Consider the following 19,786-nt stretch of genomic DNA (forward strand, 5'->3'; position numbering starts at 1 on the left):
GGCAAAGGGCTACTTTGAAGAATCTCAAATATATAAATAATAAACCAATCAATATATATATAACACTTTTTTGGGATACTACATGATTCCATATGTGTTATTTCATAGTTCCGATGTCTTCACTATTTTTCTACAATGGAGAAAATAGTAAAAATAAAGAAAAATACTTAATTGAGTAGGTTGTCCAAACTTTTGACTGGTATATATTTGTAACCATATTTTACAAACTATGAAAAACCCTAACATTATCATTAATCCTAGCTAGCATGCAGAGCAATGCCTTGGACTCTAATTAGTCAGCCACTCTCAACTTGTACCTCTGCCTGTCACTCTCTCATTCTTAGCTTTGGCTCCAGCTGTGAGGGATGACTTGAAACAACCTTAATTTCTACCAACTGCTCCGGCGACCGACCATGACACTTTATTTTCTCAATTATCGAGTCTGGTCCCAGAGACTAATTTAGCTCTCATCAAGGCTAATTACAGATCTCACTCTCCATTCCCACATTCCCTTGGACAGTAAATTAGCGTGTTGGTTTTGAGTGAGTCGGGGCCCTGGAAGAAACTGAACTAATGACGGGGATTAGCTTTAGCAACCAGCCACTGAGTGTGGCGGTGGGGGACTGAGCATCAGAGACATACACACAGCTTTGTTTTCATGCATTTTCAGGACATTTTGGGGGGTAAAAATGTATTCCCGTTCAAAATCCTATTTTCCTAAACCTAACCTTAACCCCAATCCCGAAACCTAACCCTTAAGCCAAAAATAGGATTTTAACAAATTCAGGACATGAAAAGGACATTGTGGTCCTGATAAGGACACAGTAGCCAGAGGTGTCACGCCTGCTCCCCCTCCCCCTCTCTGGCGCTTGAGGGTGCCAAGCTGCCCATCATTACGCACACCTGTCACCATCGTTACGGGCATCAGCGCTTCGTTGGACTCACCTGGACTCCATCACTTTATTGATTGCCTCCTCTATATCTATCTATTCAATCAAATTTCAATCAAATGTATTTATAAAGCCCTTCTTACATCAGCTGATGTCACAAAGTGCTGTACAGAAACCCAGCCTAAAACCCCAAACAGCAAGCATTGCAGGTGTAGAAGCACGGTGGCTAGGAAAAACTCCCTAGAAAGGCCAGAACCTAGGAAGGAACCTAGAGAGGAACCAGGCCATGAGGGCTGGCCAGTCCTCTTCTGGCTGTGCCGGGTGGAAATTATAACAGAACATGGCCAAGATGTTCAAATGTTCATAGATGACCAGCATGGTCAAATAATAATAATCACAGTAGTTGTCGAGGGTGCAACAGGTCAGCACCTCAGGAGTAAATGTCAGTTGGCTTTTCATAGCCGATCATTCAGAGTATCTCTATCACTCCTGCTGTCTCTAGAGACTTGAAAACAGCAGGTCTGGGACAGGTAGCACGTCCGGTGGAACAGGTCAGGGTTCCATAGCCGCAGTTTGATCCCTGTGTCAGCAATAATGTTATGTTGTCCAGACACTGTCCGTGTTTTGTTTCATGTCTGTTATTTATTAAATATTCACTCCCTGTACTTGCTTCTGCTCTCCCAGCGTCTGTCCTCACAAGAGGTAGCAATGGTGCTTAACAGATAACGGTTTACAGATCTGAATAATGCTACAGATATGTCCAGAACAGCAGTGGTGTTACCATCCCCCCTCCCCCCTCCCCAGCCTCCTAGCAGCCTTGTCCCCACCAGCCCCCTCAGTCCCCCCCCATCACCTTGGGTAAGATAATAACGAGGCGGCCATACTTTCCCACAGCTCTTAACCAGCTGTGTGGTGCTGCTCTCCCAGCAAGGCCTGGTCAGTAATCAGGACCTCATTAGGCGACCAACCAGAGGCCTGGCCTGGATCAGCTCGTTCAGTAGAGGAGAAATCCCCCAACAGTCAAAGTGGGCAGAAACATTCTTGTAGGAACAGAAAGAGAACCACTGCAGGCCAGGAGACTCAGATAGGAAATGCTATCATTATAGTAATGCTTAGAGGTAATGACAAAGCACAGTCTAGCAGAGCAAGGTAAATATGCCTTTCTTAGCCGGAATTTGGGTGAACATGTGTTAAATACAGGTATATGTATTACTGGGTGTGTTGAAATGTGCTGTGGCAAGATATTCAGAGATATTGTGTGTATAATTTGACTATAATATGTTAAGACACTGACATGATTAAACTCTGTACTCCCTCTGCAGCAGATGGTGAGAAAATCTCTGACTACCCACAGCCTGCCAGCATTGTGGACAAACCTGATGATGGGGCCCCTGGAGATGTGGCCCCTGAGGCCCCAGTGGGGGAGACTGATGACGAGAACACTGTCTCCAATAAGACCTCAGTGGAGTCAGTGGAGGCCAACGAGAACAGCAACAACAACACCATCACCACCGCCAGGATCGTTGGTATAGTTCAATATCTGCTACAACCTCTGTGTGTATGTGTGTCTTTCTGACGGGTTGGGGTAAAGAAGACACATTTCCGTTGAACATTTGTATACATCGTCTTCTAACGTCATGGTATCTATGGCTATTGATGCCGTTAATTGCATATTGTTCCTCGCCGTTTAAAAAAACTGGCCGAAACAAATCACACCTCTCTTTTCGCTTCTTTGTGTCATTTGAAAACACAACGAGACAGATTGGTTTATCCACTTCCTCTTTCTCTGTAATTGACTCAGGGATACAATGTTGAGCAGAAGTGTTCTACTATGCCTTGAACATTCCTCTCCTGGGGAGAATGTAATTAACACAGCATGGTGATAGCACCACAACTCCCAGACTATGTCCATATCTCAGCGTGACGGATTCTTCTGTAATTGGGTGGTGAAGACTGAACCAACAACTCAACAAGACAGTTAGTTCAAGCTGTCGTTTTCTAAAGCAACATTCAGTTAGGCTCTAATAGCAGTGGCGTTCCTCATAGCAGTGGAACATAGATGAACGCACGATGGGGACACTTGAGTCAGTTTTACATGTCTGGTCAAAACCGATGGAAAGCATCACTCTATGGTCAAGCCATGGCAAGTGAAAGGCAGTGGTTAGCAGCAGATGGGTGTGTTTGACCCTTCCCCTTTACTAAGACATGTCGCAGAGCTCAAACCAAGAGAGAACGCCAGTTGCATGGAATATTTGTAAACTGTGGCTATAGGGTCACTCGTAAGGATGGCTGTAGGAATCCATTGTTTAGTCCCACTACTATCAGATGGTTCTACAGTATATGATTCAGAACACAAGTTCTACCATCACATCAGTATTGAATGTTCTACTTTGGCAGGGATCCTGACTTTAGGTCTGCTGCCATTACTCAAATATTTTCTGGAATGTATAAGTGCAGGGATACAAGCATCCTTCAGTAACCATTAGCAGGTGAAATGTAGCCATAGATCTAGGGTTAAAATCACTTCATCTATGCCCTCATCACTTCATCTATGCCCTGTCTCCTCATTATTTTGTTTCTCTCTCACACACTTTTTCTCTCTCACACTTTCCTCTCTCTCTCACACTTTCCTCTCTCTCACACACTTTCTCAGGACGGGCCATGACCAGCAGCTTCTCTGAGGTTCCTCTGGACAACCCGGCCTAAAAGAGATCCTCCTTTATCTGCAGCCCCTTCACAACCACGGTAAGCCCCCATCGGACCCCCAACCTCCCCCCTGCAGCTGCTGAACTACTTCCCCAGCTCAGGTGTTAGTAAACGGATCAGCCCCCCCCTCTACCAGCCAGGTCAGCAGGCCGCAAACGACTTCTGCTGGAAGTGCCAGATATGTTACTGAAGCGGTCTCCCTGAATTAACATCGCAGTATAAATAGGACGTCATAACCACCAATCTACCGGTACTGCTGGTCATTATCAGTCTGCATTAGATTATGGGTTCCCATCTTCGTAAATCTTCTCGACGAGGCTAATCCACATTGATATATATACAGTATATATATTCCATGAAGGGATGTTTGTGGTTGTCGATGCATCTGGACTCAACTCTCCATTGACGGTCATAAGATATTGCAGTATATATCAAAGTTGAATTACTTGTGTAGGGAGGATTTATATAGGCTCCAGGTTGAGTGAGAGGGACACATGTAGGCGTATTTGTTATACCTCTGCAATTTTAGAACTTATTTATTGGACAGACGTCGTTTAGCTTCTACAAGAACAAGTCATACAGTTAGAAGGAAACGACCACAACTTGCACATCAAATATCTTTCACAATCTACCAAACAGCTCCCAACCCTCTTCAAGATCTCCTTGCCCACTTGCCGCTAAACAATGCATTTCCGATTTCCAATCATACTCTCTCATACAATTGTTCTGGTCATAACTCTGCCTCTTATCTCATTTCGATCAGGCACTCCAGCTAGATTCCTCAGACAGACCCCAGCAGCTTGGGTCCTCTCAGCCAGTCAGCTAGCCAGTCATTCAGTCAGCCAGTCAGTCAGTCATTCAGTCATTCAGTCATTCAGTCATTCAGTCAGCCAGTCAGCCAGTCAGTCAGTCAGTCAGTCAGTCAGACAGGAAGTTCTAACTATAGCCCCCTGCACCTGTGTTTCTCTTCTCTCTGAAGCCTGCCGCCACTACAGTGTTGCAGCCCAGGGCCTGGACCCTGAAGACCTGAGGAATCCACCCCGCTCTTAACAGCCGATGATAGGCCCAGATCTTAGGCTCGCCACTGAGACGCAACGTGTTAACAGTCCCATTTCACAAAAAAGCAGACCCCCAGAAATCCCTGTTATCTCACGTCCATCAGGGGTTGTCAGTCCCTCACTTTTTCTCACCCCTCTCTTCCTCCCCCCTTTCTCTATCGCTCAGTCAGTAGTTTTGCTTGGCCTGCTTTTTTGTGTGACCCTTAAGATGACGTGTAGTGTTGACATTTCCTCATACAGTAGAGTAGAATCACATAATGTAGAAAGATGTCTCGTGAACATCCCTCATAAAACTACATTTACAGCAGAATGAATTAGGTCTCATAAAACTACATTTACAGCAGAATGAATTAGGTCTCATAAAACTACATTTGCAGCAGAATGAATTAGGTCTCATAAAAATAAATTTACAGCAGAATGAATTAGGTCTCATAAAACTACATTTACAGCAGAATGAATTAGGTCTCATAAAACTACATTTACAGCAGAATGAATTAGGTCTCATAAAACTACATTTACAGCCGAATTAATTTGGTCATGTAGGAGAGTGCAATTAGAAGAGAAGGCTAATGCCTAGCACCACTGACAAACCTGTCCTTTATGGGTATTTAGGAAAGGCTGGATAAGAAGGGTGGGGATTTGTAAGGCAGCCCGTTACTCCATCCCGGTGGGAAGAATAGTCAGGTTTCCCCTTTTTCTCCCTATCTCTTCCTTTATTTGTTCTTTCTCTCGCTCTCCCCCCTCCAGGATGGTTTGAGCAGGAGATTTAGAATGAGGGTCAGTAGGGGGAGAATAGAGGCAGTGGACTAATGGATACATTTTTATGAACACTGTTTCTATCATGCAGGAATGCATGTGTACACTATGCATGTACGCAAATATGCACAGTGTAACCATAGTCATTCTTAAAGATGACTGACATGTCTCCAATCTCCGTCTTTAAGGTAGGGGAAAACGTGAGAGAAAGTCTTGCTAGCTTCAAGTAAGGTGGCTATGCTGTGGCTGTGTATGTAATTACAATCATTGCCTTCAGACTGCCATAATTAGTTCATTAGAGGACTGGATAATTGGTCCAGACAGAGCCACTCTCTGAAGAAAGTACTACCTTGGTCCAGAGTATTTTACAGTACACAAGGCCCCATACACCTCATTGTCCTTGGATCCATTTCATGTGATTTATTTACAGATGCATTTCACAGAATCGTTGGAGACAGAGTTGACCATGTAGATGGAGAATAACTAACCGTAGGTAATATATGACGACGTTAATAATCCGACATGTGTAATGTAGCAAAATACAGCTGTTAAAATAACATGTTTTATGCTAGTTTCTATTTACCTATGTCACAGTCATATATTATCACATATACACACCGTTTAACATTTGAGTTCCTGGAGATTCTGGTACCTAATTGCTCCTATACCATTGCCTTTCAGAACAGTGAGAGCTGAGTCTACCAGGGCTACCTTCTAGCAGCAGGTTATTGATATGGTTTAGAGTTTCACACTGGGGGAGTGATATTGGATCACGGTAACTACAGTGACATTATTTATATTTCGGCAATGGAAAGCAAGTATGCCCACTGATAGGCTTGGTAGGTACACTCTTAGAATAAAGGGTTCCAAATGTGTTATTTGGCTGTCCCCATAGGATAACCTTTTTTTTGTTCCAGGTAGAACACTTTTTGCTTTCAGGTAGAACCCTTTTGAGTTCCATGTAAAACCCTTTGTGGAAACGTTCTACATGGAACACAAAAGGGTCCTTCAAAGGGTTCTCCTATGGCACGTGTCAAACTCATTCCACGGAGGGCTGTGGGTTTTCATTCCTCCATTGTACTTGAGGAATTAAGGTCACTGATTAGTAAGGGACTCCCCTCACCTGGTTGTCTAGGTCTTCACTGAAAGGAAAAAACTTAAACCAGCAGACACTAGGCCCTCCATGGAATGAGTTTGACACCCCTGTCCTATGGGGACAGCCGAAGAACCCTTTTAGGTTCGAGATAGCACCTTTTCTTCTAAGAGTGTAGCCTATTATTCTCACTGTTGAATTGTAGTTATTAACTCTATATTCTAAATACAGTGGAAAAGACGATGGATGATACAGCAGCTTCAGTTGTGGATTTCACATTTAGCATGAGAAGAAAATGCCCTTCTTGGAAGGCAGGCTGGGCCTTGCTCATAAACAATAAGAAAAGCTGTCTATTTTGTGCTTTACATACATAGAAAAACAGACTGAATCGACCTTGAAGGAGACATAAAAAGGAAAGAAAGAGAAAAGCAAGAAACAACCAGTCCTTTCTTCCTTCCACCTGGTTTAGGTAGTGATGAGCAAGCTGGAAAGCCTGAACTTGAAAGGTCTCTTGTCTCCCCCATCCAGGGGAGATAATGGACATGACATGACCTGACAGCTCATGAAACAGTGTAATTAGCTGGTTAGGCCGGCTGTGTCATTTTCCAATCGGGTTTGCTTTCATGCCATCAGCTCACATTTATCATACATTTGACTGGAATAGACCGTCGGTCCAGAAAGAGAGAGAGGAGAAAATGTGGACAAGCCTAGCTAGTAATTAGTGGTGGCTATTTTATTGTTCGAGAGGGGCTTTCGTTCGATGTGATTGGACACACAGGTTCAAAGACAGGGCAAGGCTGTGTAGAGACTCAGAGGTCAAGGGTCAGATTATATCTCATGTGCTTATGAACAGATCTACTAACTTTGTTTAGATATATTTGTCATTCATCGGCTCCAAAATAAATATTTTTCTTGTTTATGTAGTGGCAATGCTGTCCCCAGTAATAACAAAGAAACCAGACCTCCATTTTGGGGTTTGAGACCACCATTTTGGATGTCCCAATGGCTCTATGGCAGTGTGAGAGAGGGCCTGGGCTCAGTAATAACAGTGGCTGGGTGCTGCTGGGTGGTGTTCCCTGCATGTGTGGGTTTTGATGTGGTGATGGAGATGACAGGACTCTGTCATGTCACCTGACTGGCTTGATGTTTTATCACAGGGAGGGACTAGTGGAAAGGCAGGCTGGAAAGGCCCCTTACACACACACACATACACACACACACACAAAGGACAGAAACAGCTGGTGTCAGCTGATCCCAAATCTGCCTCTTGTGTCCTGCGCAACACAACAATGTTAGCCCACTAAGCTAAAAGCCTAAGCATTCGCTTGGGGAGTTAACACAAGTCTTCAGGCCTCAGGCAGCTACTCATCAGACAAGCTTGATTCCCCAAACCATTACATAAGCAGTGTACTCTCTGCCCTGGCTCACCAACTGAGTTAGACATTGTGCAGGGCTCCACACTGAGAATCATTCAACAATAGACCAGCTCAGGTTGTGTAATATGACAACAGCTGCATGTATCTACAGACTGATATTTATAATGTTATATTAGATTAGTAGGTCGTATTGTGTGGCTCACATAGCATGAGTAGTCCTCTATCCTGACAATTACCTAGTTATTACAGTATATAGCCATGAGATTAAACACTTATTGTGTTTGAATGAGATTAAAACACACACGTTGGTGTTGGTGACTGACTGCTGCCTGTGACCGAAGTTTGAAGGTGGAGAGTGTGGAGTCAGGTTTCAGTGTTGATGGTACTTAACTGTCTGAGGGTCCCAAATGCCCTATGACAAAATGGCGTCTCTGGCGTCTAGCTTTTACTAGCCATTACTATGAGGACGGCTCATAGTAATGGCTGGAATGGAGTCATTGGAATAGTATAAACCACATGGAAACCACGTGTTCGATACCATTCCATTGACTCCATTCCAGCCATTCTTTTTGAGCCGTCCTGCCCTCAGCAGCCTCCACTGTTTGACGTTGCTCTGCTACATCCATCACAGATGGTTGATTTCTCTGTAAATCCTCACACCTTGTTTGTTTGCCTCTCTTTGTAGTGCTGAACCAGGCCGGATTGTAACAGGATAGGTCTAGCAGTGGATCTATTGACATCTACAGGACCAGACACACCTACTCATTCAAGGGTTTTTCTTAATTTTTACTATTTTCTACATTGTAGAATAATAGTGAAGACATCAAAACTATGAAATAACACACATGGAATCATGTAGTAACCAAAAAAGTGTTAAACAAATCAAAATGTATTTTATATTTGAGATTCTTCAAAGTAGCCACCCTTTGCCTTGATGACAGCTTTGCACACTCTTGGCATTCTCTCAACCAGCTTCACGAGGTAGTCACCTGGAATGCATTTCAATTAACAGGTGTGCTTTGTTAATTTGAGGAATTTCTTCTTAACTTGCGGATCAGTGGAACGCTACCGTCCCACCTGGCCAACATCCGGTGAAATTGTAGAGCGCCAAATTCAAATTAAATTACTATAAATATTAAACTTTCATGAAATCACGAGTCCAATACATGAAAATAAAGCTTAACTTGTTGTTAATAATCCAGCTGCCGTGTCAGATTTAAAAAAGGCTTTATGGCGAAAGCAAACCATGCGATTATCTGAGGACAGCGCCCAGCAGACAAATGCATAACAAATCATTTTCAACCAGGGAGTTGCGACACGAAAGTCAGAAATAGCGATATAATATATGCCTTACCTTTGAAGATCTTCTTCTGTTGGCACTCCAAAAGGTCCCAGTTACATTACAAATGGTCCTTTTGTTTGATAAACTCCTTCTTTATAGCCATAAAAACTCAGTTTAGCTGGCGTGCTTCAGTCAATAATCCACTCGTTTTCCCTCCTTCAAAATGCACACAAAATGAATGTCACGCCCTGGCCATAGAGAGGTTTTTATTCTCTATTTTGGTTATGCCAGGGTGTGACTAGGGTGGGCATTCTAGTTTCGTTATTTTTATGTTGGTGTGGTTCCCAATCAGAGGCAGCTGTCTATCGTTGTCTCTGATTGGGGATCATATATAAGTTGTCCTTTTTCGTTCTTTCATTTGTGGGTTCTTAATTTTGCACTGGTTGTTATTTTGCCCTGCAGAACGTCACGTTCGTATTTTTGTTTTGTTGTTGTCGGTGTTCATTTAATAAATAAATAGAATGAACACGTACCACGCTGCGCTTTGGTCCACTTCTTCCCATGACGACCGTGACAATGAATCCCAAACGTTACCAATAAACTTATCCAAACAAGTCAACCAACGTTTATAAGAGTGTTTTCTATCCAAAAACTGTTAAAATAATGTCTGTGAGTATAACAGAACTGAAATGGGACAAACCATCCCCCCAAAAATAAATTCATCCTACCACTGATTTCAATGGCTGGCACTTTTATAATAGGGCAAAATCATGCCCAATTGCAGTTCCTAGGGCTTCCACTAGATGTCAACAGTCTTTAGAAAGAGTTTCAGGCTGGTTTTTGGAAAAATGAGGCACAAATTGTAGTTTTTCTAGGTGGCTCCCATTTTGGCTGTAGTGTTTCCAAGCGTGTGAATGAGAGCGAGTTCTTTGATATTTTTCTCCGGTAAAGACAATAACGATTCTCCATCTTAAATTGTATTGTTTATTTGCGTATTGGGGTACCTAAGGTTGGATTATAAACGTTGATTAACCTGTTTGACTTGACTCTTTGGTATACAGATATAGTGTTGTGACAAGGTAGGAGTGGTATACAGGTATAGCCCTATTTGGTAAAAGACCAAGTCCATATTATGGCAAGAGCCGCTCAAATAAGCAAAGAGAAACAACAGTCCATTACTTTAAGACATGAAGGTCAGTCAATCTGGAACATTTCAAGAACGTTGAAAGTTTCTTCATGTGCAGTCACAAAAACCATCAAGTACTATGATGAAACTGGCTCTCATGAGGACCGCCACAGGAAAGGAAGACCCAGAGATACCTCTGCTGCAGAGGATAAGTTCATTCGTTACCAGCCTCAGAAATTTCAGCCCAAATAAATGCTTCACAGAGTTCAAGTAAATTTTACTGACAGTTGTGGCTGCTTTGTGTGATGTATTGTTGTCTCTACCTTCTTAGCCTTTGTGCTGTTGTCTGTGCCAATAATGTTTGTACCATGTTTTGTGCTGCTTCCATGTTGTGTTGCCACCATGTTGTTGTGTTGCTACCATGCTGTGTTGTTGTCTTAGGTCTCTCTTTATGTAGTGCTGTGTTTTCTCTCTTGTCGTGATGTGTGTTTTGTCCTATATTTATTTTAAATTTTTAATTCCAGCCCTTGTCCCCGCAGAAGGACCTTTGCCTTTTGGTAGGCCATCATTGTAAATAAGAATTTGTTCTTAACTGACTTGCCTAGTTTAATAAAGGTTAAATAAATATTCCGCGTGGGAGTATATTCACTTTTGGTTGGTAGGCAGAAACAGAAACAGTTCCCACAACTGCAACCCAGCTGTCTTTTCCTTTGGCTTTAGCGGTCAGGCATGTTTCGGACAATCTAAATGTGTTTAGAATGCAAGAGGGTAAATTTACAAGAGGGCCACTTACAGGTGCTAATTAATCTATTATGAACATACACCCAAGGCTTCCTGTTAGCTTTGCATCTGTCATGACCTGGTCGTAGCCCTTTGCCCTTTTCCTGTTTTCTTTTTTTTTTTTTACCAACACTCAGCGAAACCATTAGTATATTTAACCATTACTATATTTAAACGTTTGGATGCAGCCCTGCCTCACAGTACTTTACACAGCTGCTGGTGTGGCTGGAATGTAGCTAATGTAGCTAGATATCTGCTCGCTATTGAAACACTATCACTTTCTGTGGCAGAGGTCAGAGCAACCTGGGTGTCAAATTCATCTTGTGAAAAATCCCATAACTGAGTGAGAAAGACATTTGCTAGTTCAGCCAGTTGATTTAGTGGCAATTGTTTGGCTATAACAACCCTACGTATACAAGTCAATCAAAGACAAAATTCAGATAACCCCTTAGCTAGTTTAGATACCGTTTGGCTCATTGACTATTATGGATCTCAATGTTAACACCATGTCAACCTTCATTTGTAGCCTGTGCTAGAGGACATGGCTTTCCAAACAATTTAGAGGCAGGTTGTTTTGAAAGCAAGCCCCATTATGTGGTCATGGCTTGCCTTTGTAGAAGAAGCTGAAACCTTGACAAATGGGGTCAAGTCAAACAGATGCTTGAGAGCTATCTATAACCAATAAGGAACTCCAACCTCCTCCAACCACTGTCTCTTTCTCGCTCTCTCACTCTCTTTCTCTCTTTCTCTCTCTTTCTCTCTCTCTCTTTCTCTCTTTCTCTCTCTCTTTCTCTCTCTCTCTCTCTCTTTCTCTCTCTCTCTCTTTCTCTCTCTCTCTTTCTCTCTTTCTCTCTTTCTCTCGCTCTCTGTGTTTGAATTATAGTTTAGCTGTTTTATCATCATATACTTACACCATACTCATATAGTCGCCTAAAATATAGCCTTCCGTTGCTATCAAACTCTTGTTGCGTAGTAAGCTGATTAGCCTTGTTCATTAGCTTTCTGTAGAATACAAGGGAGTATAATTGACATTGATTTGAGTATCTATTGCTAGCCCTGGTCCGGGATATTTTTACACACTATACTGTGCCTCTCTTTATGAAAGGAAGTATCTCTCCTTTATGTGACCTGAAACCATGCCCCAACCCATTAGTCACATCGGCAGTGCGTTTACCACTGCTATCTGGTCCAGAGATCAGTCAGATCTTGTTTGTATAATACCACACACACATCTCACGTGTTCACTTCCTGAACTTGCCTCCACATCACAAAACCGCTAGGTGGGGTCGCTCCAACTTCCTGCTTGGGTTCCTTGACCTTCAGTGACCCTTTGCGGTGGGAGCTAAGTGAAAAGGTCAGAGGTCAGCTCAACCTAATTAAAGGGTATACGCTGACCACAAGGAGGAGAGTGATGTACTCCCTGTGTCCTAGGAGACACACCCACATTCTTTAGTGGTCACTGAGACATGTCCATGCAGAGGTTGAGCTAGAGGGAATTGTCCTCAAGGAACATCTAGACCTGCACACACTTAAAGCTGCAATATGTAACTGTTTGGGGGACCTGACCAAATTCACATAGAAATGTGTCATTCTCAACTCTAAGAAGTGGTAGATATGTTCGAGGTGCATTATTTCTATGCTTCCCGTTCTTACCTTTCGTTGTTGCGAATTTTACTTTCTGTTTCATACACCAGCTTCAAACAGCAACATCTTTTTTGGTATTTTTATAAGATATTTCACAGCGGTTTAGATGGTACAATGATTCTCTACACTATATATTGCTTGTTTGGTCACATAAACTAAAATTAGGCAAACTATTTGAATTTTAGCAACCAGGAAATGGCAGAGCGATTTCTGCATATTGCACCTATAAACATACAGATGCCACACACACACACACACACACACACACACACACACACACACACACACACACACACACACACACACACACACACACACACACACAAGCCAGGTAAAGGAAGAGAATTCTTAAGAGCTCACTTTTACAATTTCACTGTTCACCATACCCTCTACCTAACCCATCTTTGATGGATGTCAGAGGACGGTGACCTCTGACCTTTTTTAAGTGTTTATATTTTAGACTCTTCCCAAGAGTTCCACCGTAGCTGTCACATTTTCCCTTCTCTCTCTTGTATTCCCGCCATGCTGGCAGAACGCTGGTTGCCAAGTGCTGTAAGACACACACCATTATTGACTTCGCTTTAGGAGCTAAATAATAATAATAATAATAATACCGGTCTGTCAACAAAGGAAAGCAGACAATAGAAAGGCAATGGCAATCAAATAATATGGCTATAAGTTTGATATGCTACATGGAAATGGTATTTACACCTTGGTAGCTTAGCTTGTCAGCGGTCACCCAGGTTCCATAGATCTCTAAATAGGGGCTCGTTGTTCGACACAGGGTTTTCTGAATAGCACCTATCTTCATTGAGGCTAGCAGCAGCCCTTGACATCGTGTGTGTGTGATCTGGTAGTATGCTATGATGTGATGCCCACTTTGCCCAGACACTATTCCTAGAGATATTCTATTCTATTATTGCATCCGGATGTTCCTTTGAGCTTTACAAGGGAGACCAGGCCAAAGGGCAGTCTATTGCAGATGTAGGATCTTAATTTGAGACAGTTTGCAACAGGAAATGTGGATTATAATTCATCTACATTTTTGTAGGGGTAAATTCATATTTCGTAAGGGAAAATCAAGTCTGAAATTTCATCGTGGAATTACTAAACCTTTTTGAACCTCAAATTGTCCACGAGTTTAAATGTCCTGCATTGCAGGAAAGTTCTCCTGCAACAGGGTGATCAAATTAAGATCCTACATCTGTACCTATACTCTGATGTTGAAATTTGGTATCCTAGACTAACAATGAAGGACAATGATCCAGTCATTGGACAAAACCCTTACAGTTCCTCTGATCAACACCATCTGTCACTTCCAGTTGTTTTACAAACAGTCAGTGCTTTGAGTACCTACTAAGAGTTCAGAAAATCACTTGTGGGGAGTTGGGAGGTGCAGTTAGTCTAACGTCTCTAGTAGTCAGCAGAACTAACGTCAGGCTTTGTTTACTGAACAGAATTCCCCTGGGGCAGGATTATCCAGATAATCTCCGGGGATTGAGTCCGCCCGCCAAATGCCGGATTAGGGAAGTGGCCAAGCCTTTCAGCTCCTCTAGAGCCCCTGGGCTCAGTTTTTCAAAAGTTATCTAGACGGATTTTGGCAATCGGATACGATTTAAATTAATATAACGGGTGTCCCAATTCAAGTCAATAATTACTCGGTTCTATTCATTCTATTTCTATGCATCTAATCCTATCCGATAGGCAAAATCTAGATAGATAACTGGGCCCTGGTGATGCCTTCTCCACACACATTCACAAATACTGTCACCTTTCTATGTACAAAGCAATAAGTACTGTGGATGGATTTAGTCTTAGTTCCTGACAAGGTATTTCTATTCTCATGAGCCATAACCAAATCTCTACATCAGTCAAGAGAGAGCATGGTCTTTCCAACTATCTTACTATCTCTGGGTGGACTGACGTCATAGTACCAAACCAGTCATCGTTCTGATCTCATTGACAGTCCCCATGTGATCAGATTCTGTGCTGGAGGCACACTGTTTGGAAGGAGCAGCAGCCATAACAGCTTTATGTCCATCCCCATAATGTGTTACTGTCTGTGACTTCAATAGTATGTGAGGGATAGACCTGTCACCATCCTCTGCTTGGTGTATTTTCTACCGGTGTCCCCATCCAACATAATTGGTTGTTTTAGCATTCCTGTCCACTCCTCCTGGGTCTAACCTACTCTCCGGCCCTCTGGGCCTACTGTGATCAGAGACTTGGTGAAAGATGGACATTCACCTGCTGGTATCGCCTCAAGCCTCCACTCCAACCTCCAACATTCCTTCCTCAGGTCCAGACTGACGAGTCACACCACGGCTTAATATGCCTGTGTCTTTCAGTGTGTTAGTTATCGCAGTTGGGGGACTTTTCTCCCCACTCTCCAGGTGTAAGAACAGTTTACTTTAACGCTTTAGATATGTTACACTGCGGCCACTATTGCTAGATTTTAATGTGTGTGTATGGTGGTTTTAAAATGTAATACAAGTTGACGCAGGGCTGTGCATATTCATGACTATGATGAATTTGGCTTTTGTTGTTGTAAATGTAATGCATTGTGTTTATATTGCACATAAACCTATTAGAAGAAACACTGTACCTTTAAATGAACTTGTGGTTGTGTTCTTCCTCAACAAGCTTTCACATTGATATTAACAACTGCATACTAAATATGTAGTAAATCGCTGCATTGCTTTGACCTAAAAGCTATTACGATTAGCTATTAAACTTTTCAGCACTTAACCTTTCAGTTGTTCATCTGTCAGATCAAACATGTTTTTGCTTCCCTGGTTATTTTCTCTCATTGGTTGTTTTGCTGTTTTTACATGCCCGTACTAATAGGTAGGTAATTAGCTTAGACACATGCATTGCTCTTTCATTCAAAGTGTTTCCAAAAACTTCTTTATGGAAACGTCTTCTGACAAAATGGACAATTACAGTTGTATTGTATTGTATTCTACCATGCAATGTAGGAATATTGACTGCATGGAACAGGTAGTTTAGAGGAAACCGTTGTGATGATGAGTGGACGTTTCCAAAAGGCCAGATCTGCTTTACTGCATGCTGTAAAAGCCCAGGGGCGAGGGAAAGAGCGGTGATAAATTGTAACGTTTGAAACTTTCCCTCTGTGATGTCATAAAGCAATGATAAAACGGGTATATAGTCAGTTTAAGACAAAGGATTTCGGATTTCACTTAGTTTCCACCTGTCGTTTTTAGAGGGGGGTAAAGATGAAGGTAGTAAACAGGTTTATGCAGGTTGTAGGTAATGAGACTGAAAACCGGTTGAGGTTTTGCTCTATTACTATCCATTAACAAAATGATAGGTGGAAACTTACCTCCTCTACAGTTCAAACACTTGACTCCTAGGCCTTACTACAATGTGAGCAATCTAATCAATTGTAATCACTACTTTTGTAACCCAGCATTTGAGCTCTTGTTCAGAGACCAGATTGAGGAGCTGGTCGTCTCTCGCTGGACTCAGGTTAGCCTTAGTAGCATTTTCCCCAGAGTCACTAAATCCCCAGTGGAATGTCAAGCCTTTCAGTGACTAGGTTTCTCCTTCACTATAGTAACTGCCTAACTGGGGGTTCTCTCCACACAGATCCCTGTCTGTTCCTATATGGCTCAACTTTAGCTCAGTTTAGCCCAGCCACTTTACAGAGCTGTGCGAGAGCTCACCTGTCATGCAATATGCAATCAGACCCTTAGTAATCACATAAAGCTGGTCTCTGTTACCTGGTCTCCTTTTTATTGCATGCATTTGAGATTACCGAGGGTCACATTTGAAAGTGCAGTGGCAGGATATAAGAGCTGTGAGGATGAGACACTTACACAGCATGGTCGGTTTTCATTGATTCGGTCATGTACTATAGACTGCACTCCATCCATATCCAATGAACACCTGTTATCTGCCTTCAATTCTTATTTGGGTATGTAGGAGTTGTATGTATGAAATCTGTACTACCCAGCTTTTTGTCGATCTAAAAGTTAATCTAGTCTAAGTCATCAATTGCTTTTTAAGGAGTTGAACCACCTCAACTCCCCGGTCTTCACACCTAGGGGGCACACACCGGTTTGAAGAATCCATAAAAGGGTTGTCATAAATCAATTCAATAGAGTTTTTTTTTTTTTTTCATGTCCGGTATCCTGTCCCGCAAACAGATGTTTCAGCACAGGTGTCAAAGGTCAGAGGCCACGTAAACATGGTCAAAGCAGAAGGTATGGCAGGGGGTTACAGGTGACGAGAGCCAGGACAGTGGTGTCACAGGATGACTAAGGACACAACCTTCCAGGAAAATCCAGCCAGGTAGAAATATAGATGGAGAAAACTGAGGAGAAAGTTAAAAGGCCCTGAAAGGTAGCCCAGTTTGATCTCCCCATCGTGACGCTCCATCGATTACAAAGCAGGATTAGCAAAGGTTGAAGCTAAGTGCTTTTCAGATGAATAACTGTTCTGCACAACAAAATGAATCATTTGAATCATGAGTGACCCACTGACTTCATGCTGTTGTTTTCTTTGTGTTTTAGACTGAAGAAAAAACGTGAAGTAAAAGGTAAATTCATCGGAAACGCCTGAAAACAAAGTATTTCTTTCAATTCATATTATATAGGCTAGTTGATTAAGTTGATGTTTTCTCTGTCTATAAACAATTTAACTATTTTGTCTTTTATATCTCAGGATAACCTATGGAAATGCTAAGTTAAATTTCACAAATGCTATGTTTATATTCTGGTACTTTTATTATACTGTATTTTTGTTATCAAGGCCTTCGGAGTTAATAAGCCTAATTTTGATTAATTCATTTAAATTCTAAACATATGCCCTGCGTCACAGGGTCCATGTCTCTTGTGTGTGTATATAGTATAGATAGGAAGTATGTCTTTAGGGAAGAGTAGCAGTGTCATAATGTGTTCATGTTGTTATTCTGATTTACTTAGGATTTATACCATGGCATTGTTGAATACTGATTTCTGATTGGCTTGAAGGGCATTCTAGAAAGCTGCATAATTTATTTACAAAAACTCATATGAAGTCATACGAGACATGAGGTCATGTATGAACTTAAAATTGTTAACATCTCTGTTTCCAAGATACATTTTTGGGGAGATCAGTTTCAAATCTTTATGCAGATTTTTCACATTCCCCCTCGAGCTATATTGTCAATTCATTTGTCTTTTTGAAAAAACGGCAATACTTCCATCGTCATGTTCTGTACATTTTATTTACATGGATTTGATTACATCTTTTTTGTCTGTTCTGATGTCAGTAGCTAGATAAATGTAGTGAATGTGTCACAATGTGTCTGTTATTATGTGTCTGTTATTCTTCTTCGCGTGATACGTGTGTTTTATTCATGTTCTTCAACTTCCCCTCGTGTCAGATGGGCCTCGTTCAGGAGCCAAACGTTGTGGAAACGTTGCAGATAGAAATGTCATGATTAGAGCTGACGTGATTCCTGATTCCGCATCTCACAGAGGCATGTCTGTTCTGCAAAATATATTTCTGAACGCTTCACAATGTTGTGCCCTGCTAAATGCAGCCCTGGTCCCCACATACAGTGAACTGGACCCTGCTATTGCGAGGCCACCTGTTAATACCCTCATGAATTAGAAACCAGGCTATCGAGCCAATCCACTGCATCTCCATCCAAGAAGACATCCTAAAAGGCTTATGGGGGGATTGCTCTGGATGATGCTAATAATAGCAGATATGCTATAATTTACGCGTAGTAAAACACAACAAATAAAAGGAGAGGAAAGGGAGGCCAGGGCTAGATACAGTCCAAGCCAAGAAGATAGCAGTGTTGGTTCATGATCCAGGGGAAATGAAAGTGATACTGTGATATAGCTTTGCTATGACAGAAAGAAACAGCTGGGAGAGGTGGGATACGGGCGAGAACTCCAAACTGTTTCCTTTACAGGATGGTTTATCCTCTTTCTACACACTCATTCACAAACATCCCAATGTAGTGTGTCAAAATATACCTCCTTTTTTTTCATGCATCAAGTCTGAAATCTTGACACAAATAAAATGAAACGTCTAGAAGACGTTTCCATAAATAATGCTCTGTCTAGAACACCTGTTTCTCTTGTTTGTAGATTTTAATAAATCTATCAAAAAGATCTGCAGCATCTAGTTGTGGTTTTTCTTAAAGTGTGGAGACGGCACTTCCTTCTCTCAGATTTTTCAAGGGGAAAAAAACATTTCAAGAAACCTTTTTAAAATGGCTGTCATTGTAACAAGGTGCCCTTAGTCTCAAACATGTAACTTCTTCTTGCTGACCGGCCAACTGTCCAGCATCCCGCCTCCGGTCCAGCCGGTCATGTTATGGTAAGCGTAAACACGGGCTACAGGTGCAAATGCGTTCGCTTCAAAGTGACAGCGTTAAAAGACAGGAATTCCCTGACACTGTGCCACACATTCCTGGGACTGCAGTGCAGCACTCCCTCAAGTCTCTAGCAGGGCTCTTTTAGCTGGACTGGCGTTCAATAGCTAGCTCATTATCACCGCGAATTAGACCTTGAATATAGCCGTGGAACATGGATCGACCATGACATTGTGTTTGTAGACTATCTAGCACTCCATCTAAACTCCTTTGGCCCGTGTGCCTTCTCACGCCACTGGAGGTGTACAGTTATTTCCTGACAATGCACAGTCTTGTGCATTAATGCTTTCTTATGACCATAAATGACTATCGTGATCATACATACTTTTTAAAGTCTTATGTAATGTAGTTATAGTACCACCCATCTAGTGCCTAGTTTTTGGGCCTGTTCCAGGTGCTATATGAAGCTTGTCTCCAGGGCTTCTGTCCTGTTCTGCCTAGTGATAACGCCAGGTGATAACACCAGTCCCAACAGCCAGCGGACCAATCGGGTGGTTTTTACATCTTAATCCACCATTAAGAGCTGAAATGCTGCGTTGGGCCTTGTGGCGTGTTCGTGACGGCAGGAGAGGCACTGGAATGCAGGCTCATACCCTTCAAACCTGACCACAGTCATTGGGGCCTCGCGCCAACCAGCTAAAGAAGGCAGAATACTACCCTCCTCCCATCCTCTCCCTGAAC

General features: G+C 42.3%; 1 protein-coding gene across 4 annotated transcripts in view; it reads left to right on the plus strand.

The window, feature by feature from the left end:
* LOC139579156 (mucin-17) overlaps positions 1-18,017 on the plus strand; it is a 26,458-nt gene extending 8,441 nt beyond the window's left edge. Inside the window, exons 8-10 of one of the 4 annotated variants that reach the window (XM_071407495.1) lie at positions 2,213-2,416; positions 3,544-3,635; positions 17,247-18,017. In XM_071407495.1, coding sequence (XP_071263596.1) covers positions 2,213-2,416; positions 3,544-3,596 — 257 coding nt within the window. In that variant the 3' untranslated portion in view covers positions 3,597-3,635; positions 17,247-18,017. Of the gene's footprint in view, positions 1-2,212; positions 2,417-3,543; positions 3,636-4,575; positions 6,932-8,564 lie in introns of those variants that run through there. The other 3 variants (XM_071407499.1, XM_071407496.1, XM_071407498.1) reach the window with 3 other exon arrangements.
* Positions 18,018-19,786: the final 1,769 nt, after the last annotated feature.

The sequence above is a fragment of the Salvelinus alpinus genome, chromosome 6 (assembly GCF_045679555.1).
Source record: "Salvelinus alpinus chromosome 6, SLU_Salpinus.1, whole genome shotgun sequence".
Taxonomy (NCBI): Eukaryota; Metazoa; Chordata; class Actinopteri; order Salmoniformes; family Salmonidae; genus Salvelinus; species Salvelinus alpinus.